General features: G+C 43.6%; 1 protein-coding gene across 18 annotated transcripts in view; it reads left to right on the top strand.

Moving 5' to 3' along the window:
- Positions 1 to 24,029, top strand: part of Nckap5 (NCK associated protein 5) — a 934,454-nt gene that overhangs the window by 719,748 nt on the left and 190,677 nt on the right. For all 18 annotated transcript variants that reach the window (XM_076547254.1, XM_076547253.1, XM_076547264.1 and 15 more), the window contains 2 exons: positions 8,447 to 8,485; positions 21,493 to 21,612. In XM_076547254.1, coding sequence (XP_076403369.1) covers positions 8,447 to 8,485; positions 21,493 to 21,612 — 159 coding nt within the window. The remainder of the gene's footprint in view (positions 1 to 8,446; positions 8,486 to 21,492; positions 21,613 to 24,029) is intronic.

Raw genomic sequence — 24,029 nt, 5'->3', positions numbered from 1 at the left:
GCACTTTACTGACTGAGCCATCTGTCCAGCCCCCTGCCTAGGGAATCTTTAAATATGCTACTAACTAGATTATGTTCTATTCCGGATCTGGTTGGACTCTGCTCTGGCATGGAGCCTGAGTACTCACATTTTTAAAGCCCTCTGGGGGTTATAATATTCAACCAAGGTTAAGAACTGCTGTAGGGAGGGCTTCTGAGTACTAGAGCCAAGTGGTACTTTCACAAAGTGAGTATAAGTAGATGACACACTGAAAACAAGCCTGGATACAGTGAGAGGAAACCTTGGGCCATGTAGAAATTTGGGATTATTTCCCAGTAAATAAAAAGCTACAAACTGGGGATCATGGTGACCATACCTGTAATCCCAGTACTTGGGAGGTGGAATCAGGAGGATTAAGAGTGCAAGATTATCCTTGGATATATCCTGAGTTCCAGGCCAGCCTGGGCTATATGAGACACTGTTTTTAAATGAGAAAAACCTTTTTTTCTCTCTCTCTTTCTCTGACCTGGGTGCTGTGTGCCACGGTTGGACTCAGGAAATCTTTATAGGGGCACGTTCAGGCACATCCCACATCAGAGTCTTATATCATCTTTAAAATCACCGTCTCAGGAATGCAAGAACACAAGCTGCTCCTGGTTCTCACGCGTGACCAGTTGAGCCCTTGCCTGACTCCTCTGGTCTGCCCCCTTAGTGCCTCCAATCCCTTTGCCAGTATTTCTCCAGGGCTCAGTATGACTCTCAGTCCCCACGAAGTGTTTAATGCATGTTTGTTAAATGACTAACTGAATGAATGGAGAGGAAACAGCAGGAAATTAATTTCCAACTTGTTTTCTTGCAATCCCACATACACAATTTAAACTAATGCCTTCCTTTATCTCCTCAGAGGTAAACAGGCATCTATTATGCACCAACCGTAAACACAATCCAAAGAATAAATAATGAGAAGGAAATAAGAGTACACACACACTTAAGACCAATTTGAATCTGAAGAGACCATATGGACCCTGCCTGGGAAAGACTCAGGGTTCAAACACAGGCACAGCTGCCCTATCATGTAGGACAGGAAGTGTGGCGCACCCTCATTTTATCTGACAAGACTGTTGCACAAAATAAATGAATGCTGGCTGAGGCTGTGGCCCAGTGGGTAGAGTGCATTGGTAGCATGCACAGTGCCCAGGGCTTGACCCCCAGCAGTGCAGAAGCTGGTTGTCTTGATACATGTACTTGGAATCTGTACTCCCAACACCCCAGGTTCAAGGTCATCTTGGACTACATAGTGTAGATGGACTTTTCTTTGGGCCACCAGCTCACAAAAATACAACATGGAGACTTATTAGTATTTATGAAAGCTTGGCCTTAGCTCAGACTTGTTTCCAACTAGCTCTTATAACTTAAATTAACCCATTTCTGTTAATCTACATGCTGCCACGAGACTCATGGCTTTTACCTCTCCTCCTGCATGTCTTGCTTCCTCTCTGTCTCCCCTCGTGTCTGTCCCAAGCCTGGAGTCGTCTCTTCTTTTCCCTCTGCCCGGAAGTCCCGCCTAACCTCTTCCTGCCTAGCTATTGGCCATTCAGCTCTTTATTAAACTTATCAGAAGGTGCTTTGGCAAAGACACATCTTCACAGTGTCCAAAAAGATTATCCCACAACAACAACATAGAGAGTTTGAGGCCAGCTTGGGCTACATGAAACCCTGTCTCAGAATTCAACCCTCAAAAACAAAGAGAAGAATGCAACAAATGTTCAGTGATGCGTATTTATGCATTCATGTCATGAGCACATTACACACACTTCATGCTTTTACAAATAGAATCTATTGTTCTTCAAGTCTGACATGACAAAATGGCCTGTCCTCTGTGGTTCCTCTCATGACTGCCATTTGCCACCAATGGAGTGACTGCTCCACAGTTGGCCCTGCCTAGGTGGCTTCTCTGATTGTGTAGTCGCCTCACTCTTTTCTCACAGCCTCAGGTGGTTCCCACGTTTTATGAATGAAGAGAGTCAGATGACTCTCCATTCACCACACATCAGTATATGTCAACAACACGAGCTATCTGTGTGTAGGTGTGTGCATGTGTGGGAGTACATGCATGTGCACATGCATGTGGAGACCAACAGTCATCCTTAGGTGCTATTCCTCAGGTGTTGTCCACATTGTTTTTTGAGATAGGGTCTTTCTCTGCTTAGAACTCACCAGATAGCCCCAAGGGATGTCCCTATCTCTACTACCTCCCCAGTGCTGAAATGACAAGTCTGTACCACCACACTTGGATCCTTCTCTCCATTTTTAATGTGTCTCCATGTGTGATGTGTATATGTGTGGATTTTTCATATGTGTGGGTATGAGCGCATGCATGAGCCAAAGGTTGATGTCGGAATCATCCTCGGTTGTTCTTATGCCTTATTCATTGAGTCAGAGTCTCTCACTCAAAGCCCCGGATCAACAACACGTCTAGTCGGCCTAGCCAGCTTGCTCTGGGGATCCCTTCTCTCCAACTTCTAAGGCTGGAATTACTAAAGAGCCACCTTGCCCAGCTGTCATTTACATGTTTGCTGGCTTTCCACACTTGGTCCTCACGCTCACACAGTAGGTGCTTTTCTTTAACCTCCGTATCATCACTCCCTAGCCCCATACCTGGCTTTTATAAAGTGGGATCTGAGGGTGAAACTCAGGTCCTTGTCCTAACAAGGCAAGCATTTGAGCGACGGAGCCATCTCGTCTCCACAGCCCCGGATCCACAGCTTCCTAGTGACCAGATCCTAATATTCTCCTTCCTGTCACCGAAGTCCCAGAGGATGGGAAATCCCTCCAAAGAGCAGTTTTAAACATGCACATGTTTTCAACTAGATTGTGGCTACTTTGCCGATATCAGAGTTGCTTTGTAACATGAAGTTCCCCAACAGAGCAGGGGAGGCTGGCAGAAGGGGAGGGCTGTCTAGCATGGTGACTTTTCAGCCCCCTCTAAGGACCAGTCTGCTGCTTCCAACCTCCACCCCAGGGGAGCCCTTGGGCCTTGTCAACTGGGTCAGATCTGACTGAACCCCCTAGTGTGGTCTCTCATACAGCCCAGGGGAGGACTCTTTTGGAGTCCAATAACAGAAAAATCAACAATCTCACCTTCCTGTCTCTGGAAGGCAAGTACCTAGAGGAAAAAGGAACAATAGAGTGAAAACAAACTAAAAAAGACAGGCATGATAGTGAGCCTTTACAGTCCCCATGCTGGGGAGGTGGAGACAGGAGGATGCCTGGAGTTCACTTGGTGCTTAGTGGGAGGGAACACTAAGGCGCTGTGTGGGTGGGAATGTTAGTTTTCTGACAGATTTCCCACTGAGGAGGAAAGGAGCAGATCTGCATTGTCTACTAGGCCCGGAGCTGGGAGGTCTCCACAGAAAACCTGGGCAAGTTTGTCCCCCAACCCAGAGGCAGAAGGGCTGTCAGCTCTGCTCTGTGAGCCTCAGGTCCCTCTGGCCCAAGCCAGCTGCTCTCCTGCCTTTCTTCTGAGAGGAAGCTGCCAGGTATCCCTGGAAGTTATTTGTTCTCATTAACTGGGCCTGGCAGGATGTGATTAGCTGCAACCCAAGGGCTGTGGGGAGATTGCTGGAGCCTTATGAGTAGGGGAATATCCTGGGCAGCGTCATGTGAGCCTCTCAGAGATGGAAGGTACCAGCTCTGTGAGACACCTGGGAGGGGTCGCCGTTAGCACAGCATGAGGCCTAAGAAGCCATCTTCACTGACAGTAAAGAGGGAAGCATTCATACCTTCCTTCCACAGATTACCCATCAGTCCACCTGGTTATCCCACCTCCATGTCAGCAGCTACAAAAATATTGTTCAATTTTCAGGTAGGGCAAACAATTGTCCAAAGAACATGCCAGAGGGAACCTTGTCCAATACAGAGTCAGTAAGCCCAGTGGGCAAGGAGCTGGATTGCAGAGATATACTTTTTCCTCCCGTGGGCTGTTACCGTTAGGATATTACTCTTTGTCCCCCATTAAATCATAGATACAGCCATTTTATGTGACCACTGTTAACACAGAATGGCTTAAGAGAGCAACCAGTTTGGAGGAAGAAAAGAAAATATTGATATTCGGCAGTTTTATGAGCATGTAAATCAAATCCAAGTCTGAGGGTTTTTTTTAAGTAAATTATTTATGGTCTGAATTAACTTCCGTATATTGTTCTCCAATTCTGCCTGCATAGACAGCTCAAGCTTTCCCTCATGTGCCAACAGTAAAAGAGGTGATGCATTGTTTAACTTTAAACTCCCAGCTACTTATAAATTGGAACGAATGTTTAGAAACTCCCAAGATTTTGAGGCTGGGAGAGGTCTCAGTCTGAAAAGTGTTTTGGTACAGAAGCATAACTGAGTTCGATCCCCAGAGCCGGCGTAAGCCAGCAGGTGCATTTCTGTGTGTTTTAACTGCAGTGCTAGGGATGGGATCAGGCAGACCCCTGGCCAGAATGTCTATCACAAATCAATGAGCTTTGGCTTTTGTGAGAGACCCTGACTCGAAAACTAAGAAGGAGAATGATTGAGGAAAACACTGATGTCAGTCTCTGGTCAACAAGTACCTGGTGCATACACACTACCCAACCACACCCAACCACGCCCAACCACTCCCAACCATGTGATGTCAATCTCTGGTCAACAAGTGCCTGGTGCATGCACACTACCCAACCACACCCAACCACGCCCAACCATGTGATGTCAATCTCTGGCCTCCATGTACCTGGTTGGTACCCATACCCACCATGCATACCCACCCAACCACACACATGTAAATGTATGCAAAGTTCTGAGAGATACTTTTTTTCTCCAAAAAACTTTTCATTTTTATTTAATGTCAACAAGGTAAATTTGGAAAGGTTTTACTTGGCAAAATACCCTTTGTGCATATGCTTTCACTAATAAATATGGAAAGTCTTGATTCTAACTATTTACTTCTCATGGAGTAAATGCCTCCTGCCCAAAACTCAGTGCTAGCTTATGTTTTAATTTTCTCTGAGATTTGCTGCTGGCCAACTGTCATGAAGGATGTGTTGTTTTGTCAATATTGAGTCAAGAAACAATTAAGCCCTATGAAAACATTCACACTCAGAAGTGTTCCATGATTAGAGTCAGGCGCACAGAGCTGAGCATCCCCAAAATAAATGTGGTACCCAGTGCAAAAGTAGATGAAAGCATGCCCCCAATCTCTGGCTGAATCTGAGAATCACAGTGGTGATAACACATGCGCACTATGTGACATGTTGAATAGTGTGATTGTAACCACCAGCCTGCTCCATCCTTGTTATTGGTGGCCACATTTCCGTTGTCTGGCTTCACAGGTGGATGTTTAGAAACTTTGTATTGAATGACTGAAGGGAGAAATAAATGCAAACAAATGTACTTTATAATTTATAATATCTAAGTATTTACTTGTTTTCATGTATTCACTTATTTGAGTGTGTGTTTCCGTTTGAGTGTATGTATGCATGTATGGGGGTGCCTGCCCCATGTATGCACAAAGAGACCAGACGAGGGTGTCAAATGTCATATCATCTCTGTCAGGTTTCACCTACTCCTTTCAGGCAGGGTCTCTCCCTGAAGCTGGAACTTGCTTTTTCTTGGCTGGGCTGGAAGCCAGCAAACACCATCAGTCTTCCTGTCGCCCCTTGCTTCAGAGCTGGGCTTACAGGTTTTTGCACGGATGCCCTACTTCTTATGTGGGTGTTGGGAATCTCAACTTCAGTACACATGACCAAAACATCTCTCTAGGCCAGTGGTTCTCAACCTTTCTAATGCTGAGACCCTTTAATACAGTGCCTCATGTTGTAGTGACCCCCAGCCTTAAAATTAATTCTCGTTGCTACTTCATAACTGTAATTTTGCTACTGTTATGAATCTTTTTTTTGTTGTTTTGTTTTGTTTTGTTTTTCAAGACAGGGTTTCTCTGTGTAGCTTTGCGCCTTTCCTGGAACTCACTCTGTAGCCCAGGCTGGCCTCAAACTCACAGAGATCCGCCTGCCTCTGCCTCCCGAGTGCTGGGATTAAAGGCGTGCGCCACCACCGCCGGCCTGTTATGAATCTTAATGTAAATATCTATGTTTTCTGATGGTCTTAGGTGACCCCTGTGAAAGGGTCATTTGACCTCCAAAGGGGTCAAGACCCACAGGTTGAGAACTGCTACTCTAGGCCCTTAACTTTGTTCTTAATGCTTGTCAGATTCAGGCAAAGTCTTGTAATATATAGTTTACATATTATATATAATTTTTATATTATACAAGTTATATTGCATACACAGCATATATTAAGAATATTGCCAATTAACCTATTAAGTTCTATATCTTAATATTGATTTTGTACAATAAAGTCTCCCTATGTAACCCAAGTTGGTCTAGAACTTGAGGTCTTGCCTCAGCCACCTCAGTGCTAGGTCTATGGGCATATACCACTATACTCTGCCTACCCACTTTAATTAGTCATAATTAATTTTATCAGCAGTAGCTATATGGTGTATAACTTCAAGGTGACACTGGAGATTAGCAATGGACAACCTTATTGTGTTTTTAAATCTGCAATGAAAACATGATATTAACATACATGTTGAAAAATACTTGGAAACTATGTGGAGGGCTTGTCAGGTCTTTGGAAACTCAGAGACATACTGTTAGGTTTATGCATGGTTTGTAGTTTGACTAACATTAGATGCCTTTCCCTCTAATAGACACTGAAAGGGACTAGAATGTCAAAGTTGGCTTAGTTTAATTATGATTCGTGTCTTTGTCTGGAGAGGAAGTTGCTTGAAGAAAATTGAAATTCTGTTAAGATATTAGTGATTACTCAGGCTAGGGCTCCATTAATATAGTACTTCCCTAGTATTCACAAAGCCCTGGGTTCCATCCCAGCATGACATAAACCAGCTGTGATGGTGCATACCTGTAATCCCAGTACCTGGGAGGTGGAGGCTGAAAGGTCAGAAGTTCAAGGTCATTCTTGGCTGCATAGGGAGTTCAAGATCAGGCACCTTGCCTCAAATAATAATAATAATACAATAATGAAACTTATGTTTGATGTATGTTGCAAGAAACTCAAAATACTAGTGACTTGAGTTCCTGTTCAAATTAGCAGACTATAGAACCCATGACAAGATTGGCCCGGGGCTTTTTCTCTTTCTCTGCCTAAATATAATTAATATGTGGTGCTTGTTGTCAAGATACTGACTGACATTCCAGAAATCACTTTTTAAATTAGGACATATGACTAATACAAAGTGGTAGGTTTTGTTAGGACATTTTCATTCATGCACAGGACACATTTTGATCATGCTCATCTCCCTCTTACCCTGTCTTGTCCCCCTTTCTTCATCCTATTGGTCCTCTTTTATTTCCTAAATAGCTCTCCATCCAGTTTCATGTCTTTCTTAAAAATAGAGATTTTACACATGAGAGAAAACTTGTCATATTTATTTTTTCTGAGTTTGAATTATTTTTTTAGCATGATGATTCCAGCTATATCTATTTTTTACTACCAACAAGATTTCATTCCTTATGGCTAAATAATATTCCATTGTGTAGATGTCCTACATTTTCTTTATTCGTTTGATGGATACCAAGACTGATTTCATAATCTTATCATAGCGTATGTGTAGGTGAGTTTATTGTTTGGTCCTTTGAAGATATCCCCATGAGCTATATAGCTAAGTTCTATTAGTCATTACTTTCAGGGCCCACACAGAAGAAAGGAATGGTGATCTGTGCTCCCTTCTTCTTAGAGACTCTACTACACACAAGAAAAATAGTCTCCTTATATATTGTTGGCCAGAACTTTGTCCTATGGGAATAAAAGAGAGCTGGGGTGTAACCAGGCCCCAGAGTCAAAGCTGGGATTCTTCTACTGTGCAGTAAGTTAACAACTGCCAGATTCTGTTACAAGAGGCAAGCACAAGAGGAGGATGTAGGGGAAGACAGAGGAGGGACATGGCCACACCGGAAGTGGACTACTCATTCTCACCTGTCCTGGCTTTCTGTGCTGTCAGTGATTTTAGACAGAAGAGCAGTAATACAGGAAAGGAATGGAAGGAGTCAAGGAAGATGGTAAACCAGTGAGACAGGGAGCCTGTATACAGATCTTTAGGATGGCTTCTCTCACTGCTTTGTCTTTCAGCTTTCATGGAGTACTTTACATATGAAAGAGCTTAATTCCCCGAATATGGAAATGTGAAAGTCAAGGTGTAAATTACCTTCCCAGCTGAACCATCTTAATTAGCCACAAGGTCACCTTTGGATATAGCAAAGTATTACCCAGAAGGACATGCTTGTTATGAAAAGAGAGATCTTTCACAGGTAGAAGAGGTATATGAGGGACTCATTACAGGCTGGGAGCTCTGGGAAATGTGTTGGTAAATGAGCAGGCATTCAGAGAAAGTCTGTTATAACCAACAACTATCTTCCCTTTTTTGCAGGTAGCCAACCAAGTCGTTCGAGCTCTACTCACTCAAAAGGTAAGCCGCCTTCTGCTTTTTCCTTTGAAATGCTTCTGTGAATGGGGTGCTCCTTATACTGTCAAGATGTGGTCAAACTTGGCTATTTATTTACTTAGGTCGGAGCTGTAAAGTGTGTGTGTGTGTGTGTGTGTGTGTGTGTGTGTGTGTGTGTGTGTGTTGCATAAGAAGTAGTATCAACGAATAGCTAATTTACTCTTGCAATTTAAGTTATTGAGGAAGTAGAAGGAAGCTGCCCCAGTTTCCCTTCTGTTGCTGTGACACACACGCTGAGAAAAGTCAAAGAAGTCCAGGCAGAAACTGACAGATTATACCCACAGTCAAGAGCAGAGGGAATACAAGCATGGCCCCTTGCTCCCTTGCTCTCAGCTAGCTCCATCTTTTCTTATACTTCTGGATCCCTGTCTAGCGAATGGTGCTGTCCAAGTAGGCTGGAACTTCCTCTGTCATTTAGAAGTCAAGGAAGCACCCGATAGATGTGCTCACAGACCGCCCCAATCTAAATAATTCATCATTAAGACTCTCTTCCCAGGTGACTCCAGGTTGGGTCAAGTTGACAGTTAAACTGAGCAGCACAGAAGCCATTTAAAAATGAAAGATTGCCAGGCTCCAAAAGGAATAACAGACTCTTGGCTTTATGTTTTGAAGCAAACTAGAGAAGTTGGTAGATCATTTCAGTTCCTCGAACCTGAAGGTCTTCTTGGGGACAGCATTGGCAGCGGCCTGTCTTAGTCAGGGTTTCTATTGCTATGAAGAGACACCATGACCATGGTGTCTCTTATAAAGGAAAACATTTAACTGTGGTAACTCGCTTACAATTTAGAGGTTTAGTCCACTATCACCATGGCAGGAAGCAAGGCAGCATGCAAGCAGACATGGTACTAGAGTAGGAACTGAGAGTTCTTACATCTTGACTCACAGGCAACAGGAAGTGGTCTGTCTCACTGGGCATGGCTTGAGTCTATATGAGACCACAAAGCCTGCCTCCACAGTGACACACTTCCCCCAATAATGCCACACCCACTCCGACAAAGTCACACCCTCTAATAATGCCACTCCCTTTGGGGGCCATTTTCCTTCAATCTACCACAGGGCCTAAGATTCAACAAAAGGTCTTTGAGATTAGAAAAGTATTGTAATTCCCTCAAGCCTTGACTCTTTTTTCTGTGTTGTGGACATGTAGATAACACCCTTTTACCTAAAGATCATGGAAGGGATCTGAGGTAGGAGGGTGTGAAGTAGTTCCATGGAAGTCATTTTGGGATCAGTACGAAATAAACATAAAAACTGATCATCTCTCTGCCTGGCTGTGCCTTGACCTCAGGACAGTTTATTAGTTACTTTTCTCATTGTTGTGACAGAATATCTGAGCAGTGAAACTGGAGGAAAGAATGGTTTATTTTTGCTTCCAGTTTAAGTAGTCAGTCCATCATGGTGCAGAAATCATAGCAGCAGAAGTCTGAGGCAGCTGGTCGCATCGCATCCACAGTCATGAAACAGAGAGAGATGAACGCTGGTGTTCAGCTCACTTTCACCTTTATACCTCAGCCCAGGGAATGTGCCCCTCCCCCGTTTCAGGAGAGTCTTCCCACATCAATATACTAAGTCTAGAAACCCTCTCACAGATAGGCTCAGAGGCTTGTCTCATAGATGATTATAGAGCCTGCCAAGTGGGCAGTCAATATTAACCATCACAGCCAGTGAGTAAATAAACAGTTGCCTAAATTCGACAGATTCGGCACATTTTATTCAGCAATTCCCATTTTAACCGTCTCTCACTGACTCTAAACTCTACTTCCCTCAGATTTTGTTTAGTCTAACAACTTCTGCAAAATATAAACTTTCCGAAAAGAATTGTCAGTTTCCGCAGCGTGTCCTGGAGATATGACTAGGAAAAACAAAGTAATTTGTGCCACCTTGTCTTTAATAGAAAAGAAATTTATCAGATGTCTACCGCTTCTCACAGATATTCTTAAATATTATTTAAATTTATACTGCACACAAACTGTGATAGTATTTTTGCTAGACATCTGCTACTTTTCCTTTAGCAAGTAATTTTTTTTTTTTTTTTTTTTTTTTTTTGGTTTTTTCGAGACAGGGTTTCTCTGCGTAGTTTTGCGCCTTTCCTGGAGCTCACTTGGTAGCCCAGGCTGGCCTCGAACTCACAGCGATCCGCCTGCCTCTGCCTCCCGAGTGCTGGGATTAAAGGCGTGCGCCACCACCGCCCGGCAGCAAGTAATTTTTAAGTCATTCACATTTGATATCAGCATCATGTAAATAAAGACATCCAAGTACATTACTTGGAGTTGGGTTCTGTTGGAAGGAACAGATTTGTAAAATAGTGATGGCTTATGTAAACTAAAAGGCTGCTTCTTTCTCATAAATAAGTTGCTAGGTAGTCAATGCCAGGCTGATATTGTAGCTCTGAATCCCTCATTTCCCTGTGAGATGACGTCCCACTTCCCAGGTGTGTGATTAATGGTCCAAAATAGCTGCTGTAGCTCCAGTCATTGTCCCCACATTCCAGTTATCAGAAGAAAAGAAGTGAATTGTTTGTAGAAGGTAAAGAGTGCATACCAGCTGTTGAAAACAAAGAAGGCCACCTTTATGTGTATTATTTACTTGTTGTCTGTCTACATATGTGGGTTTGTGCATACTACAGTATGAGTATGCAAGTCACAGGGTCTCTCCTTCCACCATGTGGGTACTAGCTGGACAGTTACCCACTGGCCATCTTATTGGTCCCCAGCTGTTTTGTAAAATGACATCTAGAAGCTTCCATAGGTTCTAACTCTTATCTCCTTGAAAACACTTTAATCACAGAGCCAAACCTAAGAAAACTAGTAAATAGGTCTTGGCTGTAGGTAGATGTCCACAGGACGACTGGCTGTCCTTTTATTGTGGAAGAAGGTGAGAATCAGATATTGGTGAATAAACCCAAATTTCTACCACAGTGTGTGTAGATACCTTCCTCTTTCAAAACCTTTGATTCCCCAGCTGTTTCCTACTCGCTGAAAACTCTGTGTTCACTTTATTCCACAGCAAAGGGAGGACAGGAGAGCCTTTGCAGCCCTGTGCACAGCCCTTGAAACACTTCTTGTCTCTTTAATGGTGCCTCAGGGGCCTGGTACAGTAGAGGAAGGCAGGGTCCTTAGGTTAGCCACCAAAAAATCGCTGCATAAATCCAAGTCATAGGTGGTAAACACATCCATCCACTGCAGTGCATGTGGATTGCTGGGCACCTGGAGACGAGCTACCACTAGACAGTATGCACCAGGGCCATCCCCAAGCAGGAAGCCACGCTGGGGTTCCTGGAAAGTCCACAGGGTCACATTCTGCCAAACATGTACCTCCTGGTTCTTACGGGACTCTAAAATTGCTTCAAAAAGGCCAAGATTTCTTTTCAATTATGAATATAACATGGATATAGCCTAGTGGGTAGAGTGCTAAGCTAGTGTACACTGCTTTCCATCCCCAGTAATATATAAACCTGACTCAGTGGCACAGGATTTGCAATCCCAGGAGGCAGGAGAGGGGGCAAGAAGATCATAAGTTTAGGTCATTCTTGAATACATAGAGGCCTTGAGTCCAGCTTAGGGTACATGAGACATCTCAAAAAAAAAACCAATAATTTTTTGGAAATAAATGCAACCCACATGCAAATGAGAAAAATTAATTCCAAAGACAGATGTACTTGGTACAGGTTATATGACAGAAATTTTCAGTGATTTCTCTCTCTCTTTTTTTTTGCTCTCTTTCTTTCAAACACACACACACACACACACACACACACACACACACACACACACACACCCTTACTTGATGTTATAGGTGAATGATGTATTTATTTTTTTTTACATTTTTATTTTATTTTTAAATTATGCATGTATATTGTGTATAAATGAGTGAGCTGTGTGTGTGTATGTGTGTGTGTGTGTGTGTGCGTGCATGTGCACATTTAATTGCAGTACCCTCAAAACCCAGAAGAAGGTATTGAATCTCTTGGACCTAGAGCTGACCAACATGGGTGCTGGGAATTGAACCTTGGTCCTCTGGAAGAGCACATACTCTTAGCTGATAAGCTCTCTCTATAGCCCTGAATGATTCGGTTTTAGGATATGACATGTCTTATGACACACAAAAGCCTCTCTCCTGTGGCTTCTCTTCTTTCAGGGGCTATCCCAAACCAGCATCTTTCCACTCTTAACAAGAATTGCCCAGACCAGCAACATCAACAGGAAGCCAAGGGTTTTCTTCTTCCCATAGACTTGTCATTTTCTGTCACATGTTCGCACACTCTCCTGATCAAGAGTTCAGTTCCTCTGATGATCCTCAGGTGATAAAGTGCCCAGCTTGTTGCACGAATGTGACAGCCTGGCTTCAATGCCCAGGCTCCACATGAAAAAGCTGGGCATAGCGGCATATACCAGAGCTGGGGGGCGGGGGGGAGATGAAGCTGACCCCTCGGGCTCCTGGCTCGTCAGCCTAGCTGACACAGCAAGTTCAGTGAGATCCAGTCTTGAGGACAAAGGGAAGGTTGACAGCTCCCGAAGAGTGACACCAGAGGTGCCTCCTTCCCCCCGACACTCACACATATGTGCACCTGTACCGCACATGTATCTGCGCATACATGAACTCTCACACAGACACGGAACCTGTTCTCCTTTGGGTCAGTAAAGAGACAACATTGGCACTCTTCACTTTCATTCATACTTCCAAATCATAGTGCAAATAATGTTAGTAATCCACTTCATATATTTTATCAGCAAATCAGTTACATTGCCGACTCTGTAACTCTTCTAGATTCTCCAACAATACTTTTCCACCAATACCAAAGTTGGAAGAAATAAATTTTCCCTGGAGTTAATTTTCCTCCCCATGGACCTTCTTGCCTTACATTTGTGTTTCTAAAAAATCCAAATACCTGCATGGTGTTTTTTCTTCCACTGTGTAGAGGGAGGCTGGCGTAAGATATATTCCAGTTTTCTGGTAATTCATATAGAGTGACAGATACAAAATATGCAATTTTGTAGCTTGAAAGAGCCTCATGCTCCCACATATTTCGCTGTCAGGGAGGTGCCATTTGACCATCTGTGGCCCCTTCTGCGGCAATGGCCTCTGTAGATGTGGTTACTAAAAAAGGGCCAGTGTACATTTATAAGCATTCACATATATTCAGTACTTAAAAATCCACTTTTGAAGGGCTTTCTAATTTTGTTCAGTGTGCAACCATGAGTAGGAATAAAAAGACACTTTGTCTACAATCGGAACTTCTACAAAGTGGCAGAACCTGTGTATGGCCTTACCCTACACCATTGTGCCGACTTGTTGACATTCAGTGACTTACTGGCTCTTCCCGAGTACATCAGTAGGAGCGAAAGGTATGTGATGAAAGCCATCACAGAGGCTTGCTGACTGTAGTGATTAGGTTCATCTGTCAGCATGGCCCAACCTAGAGTCACCTGAAAGGAGTATTATCTAGATTAGGGTCAGTGGGCATGTGAGGGGAGGCATTGTTTTAGTTATGCATTGATGTAGGAAGACCTAGAATACTGTGGACAGCGCCGTTCCCCTAGGCTGAGCCCTGAGAGGTATAAGAGTAAAGGAAGGCAGTTGAGTATAAGTAGCAGCAGGCGGGTGTGGTCTGGATGCATCCATCTTCCCCTGCTTTTGACTGTAGATATGATGTGACCAGCTGTCTCCAGCTCCTTCCCCACGATAATGCACTGTAATCTGGAATTGTAAGCCAAATAAACCCTCTTCTCCTCTAAGTAGCTTTGTATCAGGATATTTTATCACAGTAACAAAAAGAAAACTAAAATAGCTAATTATGGTCTCAAAGAATGAAACAGAAGGTCAAGATAGCCAATGGACATTGGGAAAAATCTAGAAATGCTGTGTTCCCTAGCAGAAGCATTCCAGGTCTGCTACATGTTGAGTCACATTAAAAAAATAGGAAGCAAGCTGTCTCTGAATGGATCTTACTTTGGACCTTATTTCACAACTAGCCGTCAACTAGTTTTGTAATGTCTGCATATACTGTAATTGCATAAACTGTTCAGTCATCACGTGGATTAAGAATAGTTTAATCTTGTGCTCAGGAGATAGATTAGTGGTTAAGGTATTTGTTTCTATAAGCATGAAGTCCTGAATCTGATTCCCCTAACCCACATAAAAAGCCAAGTGTGGTGGCATACACTTGCAATCCCAGCACCGGGGAGGTGAGAACCAGAGATGGGTAGATCCCTAGGGCTGCTAGGTCAGCCATCCTAGCCTGCTTGGTGAATTCCAGGCCATGGGGAGGTCCTCTCTCAGACTAAGATGTGGAATACAGCCAAGGACTGACACCCACAGCTGTTCTCTGCTCTCCACACACATCCACATGAGCACCACACACACAAACACACTCACAGTGGCTTAACATCAGAGCTTTACATTGAAGCATGGTCATTCGTTAGCCACATAGAACTCAGTGCTTCCTCTTACCCTGACTCAACCACACGTCATACTACCTGCTTGGCCTCGTAGGTGCCTGATGTTAAGACTGCTCGTTAGTCTGGGGTGCTTTTATTTGTATAGAAGCTTTGGAAGCCTGGAGAGAAGGGGGAGACACTGAAAGCCCCTGAGGAGTGTCGTGACCAGAAGAGATTGGAGCAAGGGACACATCTGAACTATTGAAAGCCCAAGTTTTATGTGGTGCCTCAGTTTACAGATGTGGAAACCAAAAATTCTTTTTGCATAATTCAGTTTCTCTCTCTCTCTCTCTCAAGGAGGGTGAAGGTCAACCTCAGTTTCTTTTCTCAGGTGTTGTACATCTTGTTTTTGTTGAGGCAGGATGTCTCTCTGGCTAGGCTGGGCTGCCCAGAGGGCTCCAGGAATCTACCTGCCTCCACTTTTGCAATGCTGGGGTCACAGGCACTTGCCAGCACGCCTATCCTTTTTACGTGGGTGCTGGGGATCACACTTGGGTGCTCATGGTTGCATGGCAAGCACTTTACGAACCGAGCCGTTTCCCTGTCCCTGTTTCCATTTTCTATCTGAAGAAACACGCATTGGTTTTCAGCCGAGTACACCCATGGAGGTCTGCAACGTAAGGAAACTGAGAGGAGACAGATGGCCCGGCCTTGACCACTGGTGACAACACCAGGGTCTGGGAGCAGTGTAGAGCCATTTCCCTCCAACAGCTTTGCCAGGGAGCTGTTCCCAGTCTTGGTTTCAGTGCTCCGTAACCGACAGGGTCTGAACAGTTGCTCTCCTACCCAGCCTAGATACGAATATACCACCTAGTCCTTCATGTCAGCTGGCTCCCATTCTGAGCACAGAGAGTGTAGACAGACCGTTGCCACCCTCTGCCCAGACAGTCCAGAACTGGTCCAGGAGGATTTTTGCTCTCTCTCTGTTCTCTCGTGTTGTCTCTATGTGTGTGCACATGGGGTACACATGTGTATTCTATTAAGCCTGGAGGTAACAGAACAGGACATCAATGGCTGTGATGTTCAGTCCTGTTCATCAGCTAGGATATAATTCACCTAGGATGCAAACCTCTGGGCAAGTCTGAGGGAGTTTTTACATTGGTTTAATCAAAGAGGGAAGGTCTAATCTTCAATTAGATATTGAGATGGCACCATTCCATGGTCTGGGATCCTGGACTGAATAAAATGGAAAAAGTGAGCTGAGTCTCAACATTCTTCTCTCTCTGCTTCCTGGCTGTGCGTGCAGTATGACCAGCAGCCTCACACTCCTGTCAGCATGCCTTCCCCACCATGATGGACTGCGCGTCCTCAAACTGTGAGCCAGAATAAACTCTAATTCCCCTAAGTTGCTTCTTGTCAGGTACCTTTTTCAGCAATTTAAGTAACTAACCCAGTAGCCACCCACGGCTTCTGTGAGCATTATAAAAACAGCAAAGACTGCACAAGCAGTTCCTTCTTATCTACAAACATTCAGAGCAGCTCAGTTTCTTTCAATGACCATAAGACTGATATCACGTCCTACATCTCTCCTTCCCCTTCGCCTGTGCTGGGCTGGACAAGCCAATGACTATCAATCAAACTGTCCCTAGGCTCCATGTCTGTGTTCCCACTAATTAACCTTGACTGTTTCTTGAATGATAGAAGTGGCCATTGAAATTCAGGTGTTTGTATAAAAACTCTCATGTAGAGGCTGGAGAGATGGCTCAGTGGATAAAGACATTCCCTGCCAAGCCTGATGAGCTGAGTTCAGTTCCTAGGATCCACTTCGTGGAAGGAAAGAATTGACTCCCATGAATTTTCCTCTGATCCACACATATACACTGTACATACACCCCTCCAAAAATCAATGAAAAAAAACTCAGCAGAAGACATCTTCATTTCTGTTACCTTACCCACCCAAAGAACTGGTTTTGCATTCATACTGGCGGGCAGTTTCAATGCTGTGGCTTCAGGCCTCCCTTTCTCCTTACAAACCTATACCTCTCTGTTTGCATTTCCTTTCACCTCCTACAAGTCAGAATGCTTGTGTTTTCCCAGCCAATGGGCACTATTAATATTTATCTACCCCACAGTCAGGTTTTATTAATTGCTTAATTAGTAGTAGTGAAAACAATTAGTGTTGGGAGCAGAGAGTGTTATGTGCATGCTGACAACAGAAATTAGCATAAGGGATAAACAGAGGTTGAATGCTTTAAAAAATGGTGGAGTGCCCGTGTACAGAATACACACTTCTGGTCTCTGCATCATCTTCTCAGAATCTTCCTCATTCCAAGCATGCATTTGGGGACATGGAACAGCTGAAAACATTCTATGCATGGGCTTCATACATTTAACTAGAAAAGATGAAAAGAGCATGCAGTGTGCAGGAAGCCATACTCTGAACGATTTCTTTGCCCCCCTCCCCCAAAGCACAGAACCAATGCTGCAGAGTATGCAGCTGCATGCTCACACTCAGCCTCAGCAACCCTTTAGCTCTAGTGGCCAAGGCCGGTTGACACAGGACAGGTTTCCAATAGCTATCATGTAGGCCAGGTATCTCCAGTCTGTGTGAGCTGCATGTGTCTCTGGATAGTTGTAAACACTGAAAACTCATATCACAACATCAGAAGGTTAGGGATGGAGGGACAGTAAACTGCTTGCCTCTCAAATATATGCAGGTATGTTCATATGCCAGAACCCATGTAAAGCTGAACATGGTAATATATGCATCTACAATCCCCACACTCCTATGAGGACATGGAAGGTGGAAAGAACGTAATTCCCATAAGTTCCAAGGCCAGTTAGGGTCATCAGCAATAAAGTGGAAAGCGAGGACCAACAACCCAGGTTGCCCTCTGATGTCCATATACACTGTAGCATGCACACATACACACATCTCTCACTTCCATACATATCTCTGCCTGGGCAGGGGGCACCCTCCAGCAGCAGCAGGGCTCGAAGGGAATTCACAGAGTCGGTGCATACTATGACTTTTTTATCTGAGGGGGATAGGGAAAAGACACACACTCTCTTAAAGGGTTCCTTCAGACCTTTCCTTTATTCCTCTTTTGCATTCTCTATTCTTTATTTTCCTGGTGATTTCCTTCTCTTGTTCGTGATATTTTCCCTCTAACTCTATCTTTATTCTTGATGTTTTCCTCCTAACTCCTTCTAACTCTCTCATTCGTGATGTTTTCCTTTTAACTCATTTTTAACTCTCCCTTTATTCTTTCCCTTAGAGCTTATATACCCCAGCAAAATCTTTTAGGCAATATAAAAATTACAATGTGGTTACATCTGTTTTTTAAGTGAATGATAACAATGAATAAAAGTAAAAAAAAAAAAAAAAAACAGAATGTTTTCCATATCCCATGCATGATTAAACATTTTACGTATTACAGGTGAAAAACAAATCATCCCAAGAAGCCACATACATTCATATCCAAGCAACTTGTTATAGATTAACACTGTAGGTGAGCAAGATATTCTTTTACTGGCAAGGTGTGTTTTGTGGTTTAAAAGAAAGGACCAATCACTTTATTACTTATCTTGAAAGGTAATCTTATAAGGAATCTTAAATCACAAATCTAAACTTTTATATAAATGCAAAAGATTCAGTCAGCTCTACCTTAAACCTTTAGGGTACATACCCACTCATCAATAGTTTTTATATAAGGAGATTGAAGGCAGAAATGAGTATAAGGAATTAATCCTCACCTTTGGTTATCAAATCTAGCAGGAAAGGCACATCAGCTAATAATAACTGGGCTGCTTTGTTCTTGTTCCCTGACCTTAACAAGTTCCTCATTCAACTATGTGCCTTTCTAAAACTTTAGATTGTCTTCTTGGGTTTTTCACCTCAAAACTATTTGACAAAAACATCTTAGTCTAACTCTAAGTTATTTTCAAAGCTTTGTTTCAACTACGATGCACTCTGAAACCTATAAACACACCTCCCAACATTAAGTTAAAAGAATTTAAACTAGCTGGGCTACTGGGACTCAATTGTTTTTCTTAATCATTAACCCAAGCCACAGTCTATACAGCTCCTCAATAGAAACTCATGTGTTCTAGCTGTGTGATACTTTCTTGTTTTATTTTTAATCATCAAAAGTCTATTTAAGCTAACATTATTATTATCAATTAGACAGTACAGCTTAGGAGAAATCATCTTCATAATAATCCACAGGTCAAAATGCCCAGTAGAGCAGAATGTTTCCATGAGATAAACACACTACATTACAGGCAGTGGGGATCTCCCCACACCCATTCACACCATACCAGATACCAGAGAAAGATGGCAGCAGCAAATATGCGAAGGCACAGCAGAATGTCTGGGGTCTTGGGAGCTTGCCTATCTGAGATTTGCCCATCAGGGCTTTGTTTCCTGGTGGGCCAATCCCTTGAAGTCAATTGCCATCTGCTGCTCCTCTGGCATAGCCAACACCACATACATACTGTAGCATGCATGCATCCACATCTACACAGACATACACACACATCTCACCTCCATACATCCTGTAGCATGCATACATCCAGATCCACACATACTCATTACATACATACACATCTCACCTCCATACACATGATGTGGTGTGTGTATGCTGTAAGCTCATGTGTATATGTGTGCACGCGCGCGCGCGCACGCACACACACACACACACCATACACACTTACACAAAGACTTTTACTAAAGGTTGGTCACCCCTGAGTTCTGGACAACAATGCTGCCTGCTGCCCTCCCTACAATTCAGGGCCTAAGTAATCCTATCACAGTCCATGTCAGAGAACAGAGATCCATTCACTGGATTTGCTGACAAAACTGAGCTCTCTGTGTCACACAGGTCACTAGGAGATTTGAACAGCATCATCACCTCTAACAATGATAACAAACACAGTAAATAAATACAAGCAACTATGAAGCTCCTACTGTATGTGGTTGTACATTAAAAGGCAGAGTAAGAGAGAGTGGAAAAAGTACTATGCTTGCACTGTGGCTTTGCTGCTTATGTATATATGTCAGCTGACAAGAGAGGTCCACAGCACAGAAGATGAAGGTATAAACATAAAATGTGCAATGCTTAGTGTTGCAACAGAGGCAATGAGGACTTGGTGGAGTCTAAACAAGGGAAGAGTCACAATGGGTGCTAGATAAGGTGTCCAAGAAGAGACATTTAAACTAGATTTCAGCAAGTTGGAAAATTGGTCTAGAAGGCAACAGTGGTTGGAGCTTGAAATATAGGAAGAGGCCAGATTTTGAAGAGCTTTGAATCTGAGCTTTATGTTTGAATCCTCCCAAAGAGGGAGTCCTGAACTCCCACAAGGATGGATCTCACAGCCTAGAAGGGAGGCAGCCTCATGGTGGAGTCCCTGACGGACTTCCCCAGCAGCTCCCCGACCATGAGCTGGGGGAAAGGTCTTGGAGGTGCTTGAACTACTTAAAGCAGTTGCTCCCAACAGTGGCACAGAAGGAATAACTAACTAACCGTGCTCCCTCCCTGGGACTGAGACCAAAGTGGCCCAGACAACAGTAGTCCGCTGCTTGGAGGATGGGCGAAGTAGAGTGGTACTTCAAAGGCCTTCACTTGTGGCTGGAGAGGTGGCTTAGTTGTCAAAGTGCCTGCCTTACAAACCTAAGGCTCTTAACCCCAGAGCTCGTGTCAAGAAGGGAGGCAAGGTGGTGCACACTTGTAATCCCAGCACTGAGGATGGGGAAACAGAGATTCCTACGGCTTGCTAGCCAGCCTGCCTAGACTGCTAAGCAAGGTTCAAGCCAGTGATATACCTGTCTAAAAACAACAACCCACCCAAAAAATAAAAAATAAAAAACACCTCAGATGCAGCTTTTAAAACTATTCCTTTAACTTAATGAAATCTTCTGAGGTTTTGTTTTCGTGCTGTGTCAAGCAATGATCTAAAGAGTGTTCTTCCTCTAACCAAGTTTCCTGGACCTCTAGAAAACTAGGTATACACACACGCACACGCACGCACGCATGCACGCACGCACATACACACCCCTACCTTCATTCCAAGTTATCCCTTCCCACTAAATGCATCCATGACTGTGAGAGTCACAATGCTGAGAATTTCGACTCATTTCCCTAAATGACACCAGAAGGTTCCGTCTAAAGTGCTAGTTCCTATAGTTCATCAGTTCTTTATTCGTTGTAAAAATATTGTTGTCTTTGTGGTTTGTGCTTTATGATTGCTTTTATGAAGACAGTGAAAAAGCATAATATATAGGTAGAAACATAAATTGACTTTATATCACTAAGATTTACTGCCTTCAAAAACAGCAGACTGCATTAATGCATTTCTGATTTCTAGGTGCTTTATTTATTTTTGTACAATTGGTCTTCCCTGAACATAACGATTCCATCAGACAATAGTCTGTGGAAGAAACTGTTTTTCATGACTTATTTTTCTAGGTGTGTTGAAGAATAGAATGGTATTTTTTTCCTAATGTGTCTGAAGTATCATATAAAATATGACTATTATATGCAAAGGCATCTTTCAGTCAGACTTTCTTTTCCCTCTTCAATGTGTTTGTTGTAGGATCTGAGGGAAGAATGTGTAAAGTTGAAAACCAGAGTGTTTGACTTGGAACAACAGAACCGAGCGCTTAGCATCCTGTTCCAACAGCGAGTCAGACCGGCTTCTGATGTGTTCCTCCAGGTATGTGTTTATGCAGAAAATGGCCTCTGCTGCTGAAATGTTCTTGAAGGGAAGTTGCTTGCATTCAAAGCTTGCTGGCCTCCCCAGGGGTAAGGCACATTGCACCAAAATCCCAATGCCTGGCTATCTCAGGTGGTGTCATTAAAAGTGAGTGTCTCTCAAATTCCCAACTTTTGAAAGTTACATCCTTACAAAGAACAGCTCCAAGGAAGAGTGCTCAGGCAAGAGGAAGATCAGCCAGTGTCGTGGGGGCTGGAGAGATGCCACAGACACAGTCAGTGAAGCACTTGCATTGCAAGCATAAGGACCCTAGAATCTACATTTAATCCCTAGAATCTGCATTTAAAAAGCCAGGTGTGGTGGCATGTGCTTCGAATTCCAGTGCTAGAGAGGCAGAGATAGCTGGATCTTTGCCCAGCCAGTTGAGCCAAATTGGTGAGTCCCAGGTAAAAATGGCAGACCCTGTCTCTGAAAATGAGAGGACAGTGTCCTAAGCAACAAAACCTCAGTCTGGCCTCTATACCCAAGTGCACATATTCACACACTTGAGAACACACACACACACACACACACACACACACACACACACACACACACACACACACATGCTTATGTACACACCCATACAGAGGGCACAGGATGTATTCTCCAATAAGCTAAGTGGAACCATGGCACAGAGATGAGAAATAATGGCTTTGGGGAGCATCTTTGGTCCCCATGCATTCCGTGACAAGCATGGACATTTGATGAAATGCTGAGGCACACATCTTTACTTCAGGCTCACTATGACCCAAATTACAGCTGGGATTTTTGCAACCTGGTGCTGTCTGTGCAGCTTGGCTCCTCTCACCATGCATCCTGGGTTGTGCCTCAGTGTCTCTACAGGGATGCTGTCTGAAAAGCTCCCCCTGCACTCTGCTCTTAGGTACCTTCCCGGCTGGCTTGCAAAGTTCTGGAAAGTCAAGCCATCTGTTTCGTTTTGAAGCCAACAGTGACAGAAGAGGAGAGAAATGCCACATGGCAGGGAACACAGGAATTGGCACAGGAGGCTGGGGGGTTGACCTTTGCTCTTCCCTGCCCTTCTGCTCCTGTTATCACACACATTTACTCAGGCTGGTTCCCATGAGCTCTGCTCAGAGCTTTTCTGGCCTCTTCAGTCAGAGACTGAGGTGTGGTTTCACAGGGACATCTACAGTTGTGAAAAGTGGCTCACAGGTTGCTGGGTCTGACTCAGATGGAAGGTACCAGGAGCCTTTCGATCGTTGAGATGGTGCTTTCCCTCCCCAGAGCCACTCTTCATGGAGGGCTATTTCAATTCCTACTTGAAAATTTTACAAGAAACACTGGGGAGGTGGTTCAGAGGATGAAGTAATTGTTTGCAAGCATGGGGACCTGGCCTCAGAACCCCCATAACAGTAAATACAAATGGTTGTGGGACACATTTGTGATTCCAGCGTGAGGGAAATAAAAAATAGGGAAGAACCCCAGGGCTCACAGACAAGCCAACGTAGTGAGTTACTCAGCAAGGTGTGGGCCAATAAAGAGACTTGTTCTCAAAAGGTGGATGGCAGCTTGAAGAATGCCACCTGTCAGTTGGTGGCCTACACACACATACACATAAACACATAAACACACACACACACACACACACACACACACACACACACACACACTACCTTAAGCTAAAGTTAACTTCCTATGCTCCAAAGCATTCGGTGGCTAAACTGGTAGCCACTATATTGGACAGTATCTAAGTAGGGCATTTCCATCATCACAGGATATTCTCCTTGAAATATTTTCTCAGCGATTGAGTTCCTCGTCCATCCTCTGAATTTTGGCATGAACATCTTAGTACTCCTCTGAGGAGTGATAGGAAGTTGCAGTTCATAGAAAAAAACAAAGTTAGTAAAACAGTACCAAGAGTTAACCCCACCCCCAAATTAAAATAGAAGAGTGCTTTGGAAAAGCGTTCTTACAAAGTAGATCTCATCTCAGAAATTAATTTCCTCTCTGCTTTATCTGCTGGAACATAATTTATGATTTATGACTCAAAAGTTGTTGGCAGGCCAGAGAGAGAAATTGTGTGTCTCCATTTTGTTTCCTGGACCCGACCACCGTCAGTGTTTGTCATCAGGGAATCTTGAATTTGTGAAAAGCTCCATTTCTTTTGTGGTTTTGCAATCAAGATCTGATATTGTAATTACCTTTAACAGCTGTTGCCTGCTCATGAATTTTTCTGTTCTGGTTGTTCTAACTCAAGGCTCTTCTGGAACAGTGTTTAAGGGTCTGCAGTCCCTGTTTATAAATACTGATAGTTTATTTATAGAGTAAACATGTGCTGAAGACAGTGCCCCATTTGCACTGGCCCACAGATTTCTGACATGCATATTTAAGTGGCTGGGGCAGATGATCCGGCT

This window comes from Peromyscus maniculatus, chromosome 11 (assembly GCF_049852395.1).
Source record: "Peromyscus maniculatus bairdii isolate BWxNUB_F1_BW_parent chromosome 11, HU_Pman_BW_mat_3.1, whole genome shotgun sequence".
Classification (NCBI taxonomy): Eukaryota; Metazoa; Chordata; class Mammalia; order Rodentia; family Cricetidae; genus Peromyscus; species Peromyscus maniculatus.
Note: the sequence above shows the minus strand (reverse complement) of the source record. Positions and strands in the feature narration are given on the sequence as shown.